Consider the following 13,352-nt stretch of genomic DNA (forward strand, 5'->3'; position numbering starts at 1 on the left):
CAGCATAATTTCTCCTGCATTTGCACCATAAACAGTTCTCCCATGTTTAAGTTTTTATTTTCCATTACTTTTCACTCTTGTAACCTCATCTCCAAAAGTCTGTTTCAAAACTTTTCCTTTTTATTACAATGGACCCAGCCCAACATTTCTGAATTTTGGAAAGGCTCAGGATTCAGACCGTGCTGCAGAACTGCATTGCCTAGCCCCCCGCCCCTTCCCCCCCCCCCCCTCCGCCCCTTAGCAAAGGGGATTGACGCTTTGGGTAAGGATTCAACTATATCGTCCAGTGCTGCTCCAGCCGTGTTTCGGGCCAGTGCTTTTCTCTGACTTATAGCAAGAGATATTTGCTTTGCCAAAGCTAATTGTAATTATTTGCTGAAATGCTTTTAGGCATCAATGCGCTTATTTAAGACACTATATAAATAAATAAGCAGGCTCTGTCATAGTACAGTATATCTTAAACAAATGGTCTATTTTGCCATGTGTTGATGATTAATGAATGGCTGTTTCTGGCAAAGTAATCAACTGTAGCTCCAGGCATGGGACAGCATAATTTTCCAAAAAAATAGTAACAGCTCCCCTTATACATGCTTCAGACAGCAGCCATACATTGCAGTTTCCATGAAAAACAGGAATTTGGGCTTGGATGAGTTTATTTTCATTTTATAGCTTAGAGCTTATAGCTCATATAAATTGTGCACACATTCCTCAGTGGCACAGGCCTCACTAATATAAAAACAGATGCAGCCTTATGTGCATGGGCTTCGTACAGTGTGTCAGTGTTGGATTCACAGAAAAAAGTACCCCGCAGCGCTTGAAAAGGAACCTTCCTTGCTTCACTGGCTGTGTCCCTTTCCCACTCCTCCCCGCTCCCCCTTCCTGCCGTGCTGGTGCAGGCGGTACAGCTGGGCACGTCTGCCTCCTTTGTAACCACCTCCAGCGTCTCCACTTTGGGGGAAAAAACACTGTAGTAGCATTGCTGGCAGATAGAGACCACTTTAATTTGGGTTTTTTTCCTAGTCTTGCCTAAATGCCATGTATCATGTTGTTAACAGAGCTTGGGGCACTGGGCCAGTGGGGAGAAAGGCTGCCTTGCCAGGGCTGTGACCCACCAGCTCCGGCTGAGGCTCCTGAGGAGGACGGGAGGTGTGGGGCGCTGGCCCTTCCCCAGGTGGCTTGGACTGGGGAGCCTTTGGCGATGGGGAGGCTGGGGAGTCTTCAGCCTGGGGAGCCTTGGGCAATGAGGAGGCCGGGCAGGCAGGTGCTCGGCCTGGCCCGAAGCGGGCTGGCAGCCAAGCGCAGGGGTGATGGAAAGAGAGAGGCGTTCACGAGACTGAAAGCGTCGATCCGAGTTCCTTCGGCTCGGGGAGGCAGTGAGAGCTGCGGGCCTAATCCTGCCAGGAAAGGAGGGACCAGAGCGTGCTGCTCTGCAACCGGTTGTAGGGCGTCCCATGCAGCAGGGCTGATCTTTGCCTATTTCTGTGTCATTTCGTTGGTTGATGCTGTGTTCTAAGGCTGCAAAGCGGCAGTGGCTATGAAACGCTGAGGGAGATCAGAGGCTCGTGGGTGGCTGTGGACATGGTCAGCGACGCCGCTGCGGTTCAGCTGTCACAGGAGCTGCAAACGACAGCCCTGGGGCGAGCCCGGGGCCAGGGCAGCTAACCAGCAGGCTCTGAAGCACTGCCCCGGCGCAGGCGACTCGGTTTCAGCAACCATACACTTTAGAAAGAGGTGGGTGACAGAAGACAACCGCAATTGGAGAGGTCAGCCAAAAAGAAAGCAGAAGATAAACCAGGAATGGACAAAAGTACCTGGAGGTGCTACACTGTTCACAGGAAAAAACAGAGATGGGGGCCTGCACAGTTACTGGAGCCTTTCTGTACGGCTATGACAGACCACTCTGGAGACTCTGTGGTGTCTTTTGCTGCTGCTTGGTTTATTTATCTTGCTTTGTGCTATGACTTCTCCAAAACACAACGCTATTATTCCATTGGCATCGCCCACTCAGTCCCAAAGCTCTGTGTTTCAGCTCCCTGGTCGAGGCAGATGCTGACACACAGGAGCAAGGGCAGGTGAGGGCCACCATGACCACTGCAGGGCTGGAGCACGCGACGCGTAAAGAGAGGCTGAAAGAACAGCTTTGCTCCATCCTGGGGAGAGCAGGCTCAGGCTGGAGGAGACCTTACTGCTGTCTGTGACTCTGATCGGAGGTCGCAGGAGAGAAGACACGGCCAGACTCTTCTCAAACGTGCACTGACAGGACAAGTGGCATATATAAAGTTCTGATTATACAAGGAAACCATTTTTAAATGAGGCTGCTCAAACACTTGACCAGGATCCCAGAGAAACTGTGCAATCTTCATCCCTAGAGATACCCAGAACTCAGCTGGCAAAGCCGTGACCCACCTGGTCCAGCTGGATCCATTTAGAGCAAGATCAGGATTAAACCATCTCCAGAGGCCCCTTCCAACCTAAACAATTACCTCACCTTCTGTGACCTAACCATTATCTTCTTTTCTTGTTTCCACAGCACCTCTTATAATATCAATAGCTTCAGTTAAAACAAGGAACTTTGCTCATTAAACAGCTTTTAGCGTTCTTTGTAGGAATAGCCTCTGCAAAGTTTTTTTTCATAATTTTTTTTTTGTTTCTAACTCTTGTTGCAGACAAGCTGTCTTGAAATATACAGCCAAACTGGAGAAACAAGAACATAACGATGCTGACCCTCCTTCCTGGCTTGGATACGATCGGGATGGTAACATACTCACCTTCACCAAAAACCACACATCAGAGCCTGAATAAACAAATTCTTCAAAAGGAAAAATGAAGAAATTCCACGTCTTCTACAGTTCAAGGGTTTTTCACCACAGCATGAAAAGAACACTCTATTATTTTTCTTAAAACTAATCATACTTTAATAAAAGGCCATTTGTGGAATTAGTAAGGAGGCACTGCAAATCTTTCTCACAGGAGTGTGTATGCCTTCAAGCAAGACAGCTGCACAGAAACAACATCGCTAAGTTTCACATGTTGATTCAAGCTGTCTTCGTCTTTCAGTAATGAGAAGTTTTTGCAGTCCCATGCAGAGTAAGCAATAAATGAATCTGCGTGTGCTTGGGGTTCTTGTTTGCCACGAAGGTCCCCTCCAGGACATAAACACGCTTACCTCCCACAGACCTTCACACTTCACAGGGCTGGTACTCATCAAGTACAGCGTTCTTGAGCAATGAAGAACAGGGAACAGGTAGTGACTACCCCTTGCTTAAGACACTATTACATGTGCACATTTAAGTACAGTTCTCTAGTTCTCGGCAGTCATGTGTACACCCTGAGCAATAACTCTCCTAAGAGCCTCTCAGGCTGAGCTAAAGTCTCTAAGCGAGCTGATGTTTATGTCTGCAGATCTGAACTGGGGGCTGGCTCGCAGCTGACACAGGAGAATCAAGTGAAAAGGAGCACAGATGAGAAAAGTGCTCAAGGATGAATTTCCTCCAGTGACAAGAAATGTCGTCTCATCGAATGGACAAAAAAAAAAAAAAAAAAGAGCAGACATGGGATCTGCCATTCAAATCCAAATTACTGATCACCCACTAATCTTTCCTTGTCTAGAGAAAACTATAAAGTTTCACCTCATTATAGCAGAACAAGACATTACTCAAATGCCTCTGGGGAAACTCCCAAAGATTTGTCTTTCTTCAGCTCATTCTTGACCTCCATGTTAAAGTTCTACCTGGTCTTAACATTTATTAGCTTGGAAAGAATATAATCAGAGTAGCTGTACTGGTAGCACAATTCTTCTAATGGGTTATTTAAACTTCTTTAAGCAAATAACTACCAATCCTAGTGTTTAATTCCAGATAGATTCAGAATATGAATGCCTTAGCTTGCTTTCTTTTGAACGTGGAAGAAATAACAGGTTTTTTTACTATGTTCTCCTTCAAATTGCTGATGCGGCAGTCCCAAAAAGCACAACCTTAATCACAGAGGCTGACAGGCTTCGTATTCCAGGTGAATAATGGAACTATTAAACGGATTCGATTTTGTGAAATATCTACTACACTGTTTTTATTTTTCAGTGCAGTGTGAATTTAGAGGTGCTTCTTTCACTTTGCCTACAGCAGTGCACAGAAGTCATTAGTTTCAAAAATTTTTCACAACACCTAAAACCATTACACATTTATTAATATTTTATCTTTAAAAAGTATAATAGTAATTACTAATAACGAGTAATATATTGCTTCTAGTAATAATATTACTAATGTTTTATGTATTAGTGTTTATATTAAAAATACCATACACATCAGTGCCCACCTCATGCAAACAAACAGTACACACCACAGCAAACAGAACGTGGAGTTTTTAACCACCCTGAATTACTGTAAAAATGCTGCCCTTGCCTCCATTAGCCAGGGGCAGTTATACCTCTTGGGGAAGAGGTATACCCTGTGGGAAAGGAGAAGTTAATTTCATAACGTACCATTATGATCTAAAGTACATACACACACGTACACAACTTAAAACCTGAGCTGACACTTGGAACTCTTCTTTGCTACTCTCCACCCGCTCAGCTGGCAGGAATCCTTACTGAAACACAAATTTCAGTACTTCTTTTAGAAGGTGCCATACATATGTATGGAATGGCTTTTAAAAGCTCCATTTACTTCATGGTGTGCTTGCATTATGGTACCACAAAATCCTCCACAAAAAAATCACGCATGCCCTTGTGCAGGCCCGGCCTGTCCTGCCAGGCTGACAGCAAGTCACTGGAAATGTAGCAAATAAACAGATGACAGTTCTCATTTATTGGCCCAATACTTCCACTCTTTGGCAGCTTTTACTTTAGGGGAATCTTCACGTGCACTCTTATCCGAAGTCCACTCAGTGGAGTGTTCCTCCTGGAAATCAGCCAGATCCATGGCACGTTCGAGTGTTTATTTTAAAATTTTTTCCTTGCAGACGAACAGTGGTAGACATAGCTAGAGTTCTTCTTTCTATCCACAGGCAGGTGGTTCAGAATGACACGGAGCAAGTTCTGTCATTTCATACAAGTAGTTTTACACATACAGTACCCACTGGCAAAGCAGAAACTGTTTAGGGGTCAAACACCAAACGAGAAGACCAAATAAGAACTACAGTTCTGAAAGTGGTTTTATCCTATCCACGATACAAATAATTTGAAGAAAATTTTTTGCATTTTGCATTTCCCACAGTACTGAGACACTTAACTTAAAAACATAAAATAGCTTGCAGAGCATGTCATTGTGGAAGTAAATTTCATATTTGCAAATATCAGATGTGGAAAATGCTTTTTATTTTTAAGCGATGACTCCAAACTTCTGTTTGAAAGTTACCAGCTTTTAAACAGACATGGTAGGTGGGTCAAGTTATACAAATTCTGAATATGTAAGATCTTGTCATTCCCAAAAGGCACCGAAAGTAAACCAGAACCTGTGAAGCACCAGCCACTGTCACAGGCAAATCCTGGGTTAAAACGCCCTAATTTTTAATATTGTTTCTCTTATATTAAGAATATGCATGAAGAAAGTTTCATAATTTTACAGAAATGTTCCGTCACAATTTCTTGATTTAATCTCTTTGGCCTATTTCACCTTTAAGAACTCTTCAGCTTGACAGACTGGATCCAGCTCTGGCTTTTAAGACACACTTTGCCATTTTGTGTGTCAGCCTTAATCCATTTGTCTGTTTCATTCCTTTGATTCATGTGACCTGGAAGAGGAGAGTTCTGTTTAGTTTAATTTGACACACAGTAAACATCTTCACATTGCCTGCTTTTTTCCAAGCTCCCTGGAAATACTTACAAGACTTTGACTTGGTAAAATCTGTATATTTTTAATAGGGGCTTCTGATGTTTCATTCTCGATCCAATTTTTTGCCTTAATCTCATTTTCCATAATATGTTATTACAATAAAGTTGTGGTTTTTATTATATAGTACTATAGTTTTTCTTATGGGCTAGAAAATACATCTACATTAGACATTAATCTGGCTAAGTAATGTGAAAAAATGTCATCTTTATTGTAAACATGGAAAAGAGACATGGGTAAGACCTGACTTTCCAGATGACCAGATGTTGCTACTACTACTATTTTCTTATGATAACAGATTAAAAAAAAAAGCAATGCCCAGATGTCTGTCTTCTTACATGTTTCACATAAATGTAATATGCATGACCATGCTCTGAAGAGCTCACTGTGTAGCAGACAAAGGAGAAAGTTCAACTTGCCCTCATTTTACAATTAAGAAACTGAGGCCAAGAGAAAGTGACCTTCCAAATTTATACAGAAGATTTATGACCAAATTTGGAATTAAACCGGGATCTTTTAAGTCCCAAATCACTGCCTTTATCACAAGATCAACCTTCACTTCGGTTTATCTTTACAAAATGGATTTTATTATTACTTTAGCACTGACTGAGTTCTAAGTTTAGAACTAATTTGAGCCTGGAATAGCACGAGGGATGGCAGGGAAGCAGATTCTGAAGCAACTTTGCAAACATGCTCTGCTCTGACCTGTAACACAGCTGAAGTTAAATTCTGGCCACGTCAAAACCAATGGCGAAACTCCAGCTGACATCACTGCATCGCTTTCCACAACTCCAGCCTACGTGCCAGAACTTTTCAATAGTGTTTCAGGGCTTTGGTACTTCCAAGCGGGATTAATTTAAGGTTATGGGCCAAACCCACATCAATTCACTAGCAGGCTGAGGTGCTCTTTAGGAGTACAGGCTTTTCAGAGGAGTCCAACACTGACGGAGTTCTCCCACTGAACAACGAGGTATTTCAGTGTCCGTTGTTACCAGACTACAACATGCCTTCCAGGATCTCCACATGGATGCCCTAGGACAATTTCTGCACTCCTGACTGCCCCAGGCAACCCCCCTCCATCTCAGTATCATTCCTGCTGTAAGGCAGAATCCACAGGTCTGCTCCCCATCTTATTATGGACTTTAATCTATGATGATCGTCATGAAATTGGACAAAGGGGTTGTACGTGAAATCTGTTACAATCTGAAACTTCCTCAGAAAGCTTTCCTGAATCACCAATTTGCAGCAGTACTGTATCAGAGAATACTGAACAGAAATGAAAACAAAAATCTATCTTTTAAGTAGAGGTAGACCTTAAAACATTAGATCAGTCTGAATTTTAAACAGGAAATAACCTCCAGGTGTCAAAAAAATGAACGAACAAAGAAGGGTAAAGGAAAATTCAGCTGATCCCTTAACAGAGTTGTAGAGCACTGAAAATTCAGCTGGTTTTTTTTTTTCCCTAAGGAGAGAGGAGACAATAAATGTAGGGCAGAGAGATATTTTCAGAAAGTTCATATTGGAGTGCTTGGTCCCAGCTCCTCTCTCTCATGTTTTTGTCACTATGGCTTGCACTTCCGTACCAGGAACAGACACTGAGGCACAGAATCAGCCCTGTAAATGAACAGTTCCAGGCACTGCTTACACCCTGTTATGCTCTTCATAAAAAGTTACAGACGACTTTTGAAGAAACACAGAAAAAAATTAACAAGAGCTGGTTTAAAGCTCAGTTGTTGTCCGAGCTCTGTTTCTCGTTTTGCATTTGCTATGTGAACTTAGAAAAATGTTTTGTTCCTTATGCTTCTTTTGGAGATTTGCCTATGAAGGGAATGCAGAAAAATATCAAATTGCCTGCAGGAAAGTGAGTGTCCAGTTCCACTCCCTAGGGATGAAGATCTTCAAGCTATTTTAAGCTTATTAAGCCTACTGCCAGTAGCAGGTTCAAATTAAGCTTAAGATATTTAAATAGCTTTGTGTACGAGGCGCTGATCAAGCAACAAGGTTTAGCTGGAGACTGTTTGATGACATTTTGCCTTAACTGTACTCACTGCCTGTACTCCGAATACTGTGGGAACATAGGTGGGTTTTGAGGATGACTTCGCTTGTGTGATTAAATCATGAAAGCCAACAGCCTGCTGGATTGAGAATAAGGAAAGCAGGGGAAAAAAAATAAATTAATTTTAATTTCAAAAGCCACAAGTCAAGACAACAGCATGAGCTCAGGAGAAGACAGATGCACCAGCACTGCTGCGTGGCCACTTTTTCAGTTTAACGCCCAGGAAAACGGATTTTTTTTCCTCCCATGTGTGTCTAAAGGCAGAGAATATCTTTCATGAAGTACCGACTGTTTAACTTCTCCAGCCTCCAGGAGGGCAAGTGAATAGAGAGCTCTGTTCTATCATAAACACACAAAGATGGGCAATTTTAAGTGTTTTTCACTGGTATTGTTAGGACTGTGGTATATCCAAAAAGGCTGTGAACAGCTTCAGTTAAATGCTAGCGGAAACCAATAAAAATCTGTAGGATAGCATCTCATCTAATGTGTTTTCTAAAAGTTGGATGAACTTTCTATTTGGCTTGAAGGAATGTAATCTTTTCCAGATACAACCTGGGTCTGTTTGTTTTTTTAAGATACTGCTTAAGAATCAAGGCTTCACAGAGTGTTTAGAGGGACACGAATACTGTACAACAAAGCTCTTCCCACTCAATTCTAGTGGCAAAGAGTCAATAAAAATTGCTTCTAGGAAAGCAGGACAGTTTTGAAGAAGTGCCTTGAGAACAGAGAAAACAGGGAGGGACGTGGCCGCGGGTAGTGTTACTCCTGGGATCAGAACCGTAGCTCTGAAGGCAACAGACCCAAGCCAGCTGCACAGTGGGAAAAGGAGTGCTACGCGCGGCCAGCTGCTAGGTTTCAGCAGAAGCTTCAGTTTCAGCAGACTGCCATAATACAAGCTCTTCCCGTTACTTCCCTTTTAAAGGCAAGTTGCTTGCCTCACGGTATTCACCGCTGTGTTTGTATTTAACCCTGGAACTCCAGGCAGCTCAAAACCACAGACATTACTTTAAGGTAAGCAACACAGAATTTCTGGTAACAAAAGCAGTTAAACACATCTGTAAATCCTTGTGTGCAGTGTACAAGACTCATGTAGTCAGCTCCCTCCTTGCACACGGGCTCTGTGTGCTTACCCCTCCAGGGTAAGTCCACAGCACTTTACAGGCCGCCCTCGCAGTACTACTGGATGAGGAGCCATTGTGTGGGCAGTGAGAAAGAAGCTATTCAGATCTAACCTCAGGCAGACATGAAAGTCTTATTATTTCAGTGCATGCCTAAGTGAATGACTGTTGCAAGGAGAAAGGTGCTTCTCACCACAGTCGACCTGGAGAACAGACAGGGTGACAGGAACTGAAGTTAAGAGAAACCTGAAAAGTCAGAGACAGGACAGTGGTATCCACGGTCATCTTTTCAAAGGGAATCTGGTAATTGACTGACTCTCTCCAGAGGCACATAAGGAGGAAGGCCATCGAAGGAGTTCCTAGTGATCAAAAGAATAATGGATGCTGGATCAACCCATAAGGTAGAAGCAACATCTACCTGGAAACTTTCACAGAAGAAAAGGAGTTGGAGAAGACAACAGGAGATTCCTCTCCATCCCCAGGATGGATATCCCAGGGAAGGCGTAAGTTCACATGACAGCAAGAGCCCTATGACCTGTGTGCATGGTCACTCGGGCACAGCTCTGAGAGGAACACTGCTCAGATGCAGTTCAGCAAAGCTCTAGTGCTGTAGATGGGGTGGGATTAGTACCAAAAGCTAAAAATCCTGTTAACTGCTGCAACTATTGTCACACCGGATGAAATAGGGAGCAAGAATGTCTCAGTTTGGGAGAAGACGATCATTCCCAAAGAGTATGTTCTCTGTAAGAGGACAGAAACACACACAGAGGCTGGTTTGCCAGCTTGAGCACGTAAGAATAGGGAGACATAATAACCTACAGAGACAAACATCCACAGCCTCTGCGGAGCACCTGTGACACTGTGGGACTTTTACCAAGGCAACTCACGCCAAGTGCTGAAAACCAGATGGAGTGAGGGACTGCCAAAGCTAAAAGCTCACTCAGCACCAAGCAGATGGATGGCATCAGGTCAAAGGTTGCTGCTGGATGTGAACTTGGCACCAGAACTGGGGCCAGGGATGGAGAAAGATCTGGAATCAGATGAGTCCCCGGCACCACTCAGAGATGCGAGATTTACATGCTGTAAAGAAAGGGGCTGTATTCCCGACAATTAGATTTGGAAATCGACACTATCGGCTACAAGCATCCAAAGAAAGTCTCTGAACGATTGCAAGATTGTTTGCAGCAAACTTACAGCTGTCAACACGCAAGCTGGCAATGGAAGTGGGCAGAGGTGTGCCCGCTGACTGCATTCTTTAGTCCCCAGATTCATCCACCCCCATGCCTCATGGTCTTGCTTCAACTGCTGCGGAGTGGGTGGGAGCAGATGGTCACATCAACTTTGGACAAGAGACAACAGGGCTGAAAGCAGCCTCCTGCCGATGCACTGTATTTAACCCGACGTGCTTCCCTAGCCTGTTCTTCACAGTCCGCAGTACTGACAGTGGCCTCGCCAGACAACTGCTTACTACTAGAAAGTTTATCTTACTGTTTAGCTCAGTTTTCTTTACTGTAAGGTCAAATCATAATTTCTAGTCCTATCACCAGTGGACAGAGAACAATGTATTTCTTTCATCTCTGCAGCAATTTCTTACGTACTGGGGAAAAGTGCATCTTATCTTCCCTCAGGCTTCTCTTCTTTAGACAAAAACAACACTTTTTTTTTCAGTCTTTCCTCATAAGTCATGTTTTAGACCTCTGATCGTGTTTTCTCCTTTGCAGTTGTCTGCATCCTTTTTGAAGCAGAGTACTCAAAACTGGACACCTTCCAGCAAAGTATTACTAATGCCATGTAAAGCCAAGGGATTATTTTGAGTTTTACAAAACAGTCATGTTAATACACTGTTTATTTTTTGCAAGGGTGTAACATTATTGCTTCCAGTTTACTGATGTTTTTAGTGAAATATCCCTCCTCTTGGGACCACACAGGTGATTATTCCTACCTTCGTACTTTGAACTTAAAAGGACTTACTGGAAAAATGGCCTAAAAAGCATATAAATCAAGATTATTTGAATTTTAACCCTGTCCTTCAACATGTTTGTAACCCCTTTGGCATGACAGTCAAAGCTGCTTTTCTGCTTGAATATTTGACACTTTTTAGCCCGCTACCCTTCCTCTTACCATACATAGTTCCAGATACACTTCATGATCTCTGCAGAGCTGATTTAAGAATACAGGCAGACCTGGAGACATGGGGAAGGCACAGACATCGAGCAGCAAGGGCTAAGCAGAATCCTCTCTTCCTGTCCTCTTTGCCAGGCAAAGGAAAAGAATGCTTGACATGATCGCTATCAGAAATTACTGGAGTTACTCAAGCACTCTCAAACTAGACAGCCGAACAAACGCTTTCACAGATGGATGCTGGACCAGCATTTAGCATGAAAAATCTGGTTTTATAACAGATTTAATTATATCATGCATACTACTTCTAAGAGTGCCTGCTGATGTCAATGGAAGCAGATGCCTTATCCTTGCGAATTACTCTGAAGAGTAAACTCCCTGGCACCGCCCTCTAGTTCCTTCCCTTTCTCAGTAAGCATCCCACTTTTGCAGGAAAGTCCCTTCCCTTTCTAAGAGAGCAAAACATCTTGTCATACTCTCACTCTGCCTCTCGAGCACTCACTCTAGGCTTTCACCTTCTCGCTCCGACTAAACCCCGCTCTATTCCCTGGCTATCTTGCACAACCCTGGCTGTGACTGCTTGTGGGGTTGTAATGTACTGACTTCCCACTCGGCGTGGAAATGGGAGCCATGAAGCGAGGTGATGACGTACACCACAGCTGCTGTAACAGCGGCAGGGAAGGCTTTCCTGGAGCAGGTGATAGACTAAGTGCATGCTTATCCACGTCACAGAACTCTACCCTGTCTTCCCACTGGAGAGCCTCCTCTCCAACATCTCCCACAATATTCCCAGAGGCAAGTAGAGCATCCTGAAAGCAGCCAGTTCCAGTGTTATGCACATGAGAACCGGCCAGTTTCTGAAAAATCATCTGTTTTTAAACTAACCTGTGAGCTCAGAAGCATAAAAATCTACACGGCCATACTCTTTAATTTTTTTCCCCACTTGGCAAAACCCCTCTTTTCTCTCCATTTTATATTTCTTTAGTTGCAGCAGGACAGCTACAGACTCTACCTAAAACTTCAACAGTGAATAATGTTTTCATGATATAGAAACAATATTAAATGAATTTTAATTATTTCAGAATCTACTTGTACAAGAAAATTCCCAAATACCAACTTCAAGAAGAAGAGATTGTTGAAAATGAGGGGACAAGTGCTTGGTTTGCAGGCAGAACACACTATCCCCATGGGGCAAGGTAAAGAGAAGGAGAAGCAGGAAGCATCTCCCTTGCCATGCCAAAGGAATGTTACTGACTTGGGCAAACAAAGGGAGGCACTGTTTTCAAAAGGACAGGAAAAGGAACAAAGCACAGGTTAAAACCAACTACTTCATCCCCCTTCAGCTTTGCTTCTTACTGATCAGCAAAGAAAAGGGAGGAGAGAGCTGCTCTAAATCATTGGTTACATTAGGTGAGAAAACACTCGGCAAAGCTAAATGCCGGGTATAAAGACAGATGAAAATACGTTACTTCAGGCCAGCGCTAGTTTAGCTGATTTATATCCTGCAGAAAATCCATTCCAGGGTATATTGTTCATTTACCTGTATTATGATCAATTTAGATCTACGTTTAATAAATTTTTTGAGCAATGCTGTACTCTTTAAACAACTGATAATCAGTGGCCTAATACTGTTGCCTCTGCATAATTCTTGCTGATGTCCATGCCTTCCAGATATGTGCATTTGAGGGTTAACTACTTAGAGCCTCTGCTGGCCTCAACTACCAAGATCATTTCTATACAGAATGGCAGACTGAAAAATTGCATCCACTTCAGCAACGACTGTCCTACATAAACACTGACTGGGTCATGAAACCAGAGCAGCCATTCAGCTGTGTGTTTCTGAAACAGCACTCTCTCATCTTTAATGTTGCCAGAATAACAAGATGATTGACTGGCCAGCAGTCCTCCTTCACCGGGAGACGCGTTGTTTTACTGCTGAGGCAATTCATTCCATAGAACCATGCTGCAATCTGGGATCCTTTCACAGGTTTCTAGCCTGAGAACCTCTACCCACGGTTTAAAAAAAAAAATGTACATAATAAGCCCTAGTAAATTAGAATGCTAGTTATTGTTCAAGAAAGGAAGAGCTACACCTATGCATTTTAAGACTACTATTTTATTTAAGCAGGCTACATATTAAAATTATGTACGTACATTTCTAACATTTCCCGAATTTGAGATTATCATCTTACATGGGGGAGGAAAAGAATACTCTTAGGTTTAAAACCAAAG

The 13,352-nt window shown here is 43.1% G+C and overlaps 2 protein-coding genes across 3 annotated transcripts in view; one reads left to right on the plus strand and one right to left on the minus strand.

Annotated features, from left to right (window-relative positions):
* FBXL13 (F-box and leucine rich repeat protein 13) overlaps positions 1–4,192 on the plus strand; it is a 103,489-nt gene extending 99,297 nt beyond the window's left edge. Inside the window, exon 21 of the mRNA XM_075428369.1 lies at positions 2,667–4,192. Within this exon, the coding sequence (XP_075284484.1) occupies positions 2,667–2,802 (136 nt within the window). The 3' untranslated portion in view covers positions 2,803–4,192. The remainder of the gene's footprint in view (positions 1–2,666) is intronic.
* The window catches only part of FAM185A (family with sequence similarity 185 member A), a 43,571-nt gene continuing 34,383 nt past the window's right edge, over positions 4,165–13,352 (minus strand). The window contains exons 8-9 of one of the 2 annotated variants that reach the window (XM_075428372.1): positions 5,610–5,727; positions 4,165–5,087 (exon numbers count right to left, since the gene is read on the minus strand). In XM_075428372.1, coding sequence (XP_075284487.1) covers positions 5,612–5,727 — 116 coding nt within the window. In that variant the 3' untranslated portion in view covers positions 4,165–5,087; positions 5,610–5,611. Of the gene's footprint in view, positions 5,728–13,352 lie in introns of both variants that reach the window. The other variant, XM_075428371.1, reaches the window with a different exon arrangement.

This window comes from Opisthocomus hoazin, chromosome 8, assembly GCF_030867145.1.
Source record: "Opisthocomus hoazin isolate bOpiHoa1 chromosome 8, bOpiHoa1.hap1, whole genome shotgun sequence".
Taxonomy (NCBI): domain Eukaryota; kingdom Metazoa; phylum Chordata; class Aves; order Opisthocomiformes; family Opisthocomidae; genus Opisthocomus; species Opisthocomus hoazin.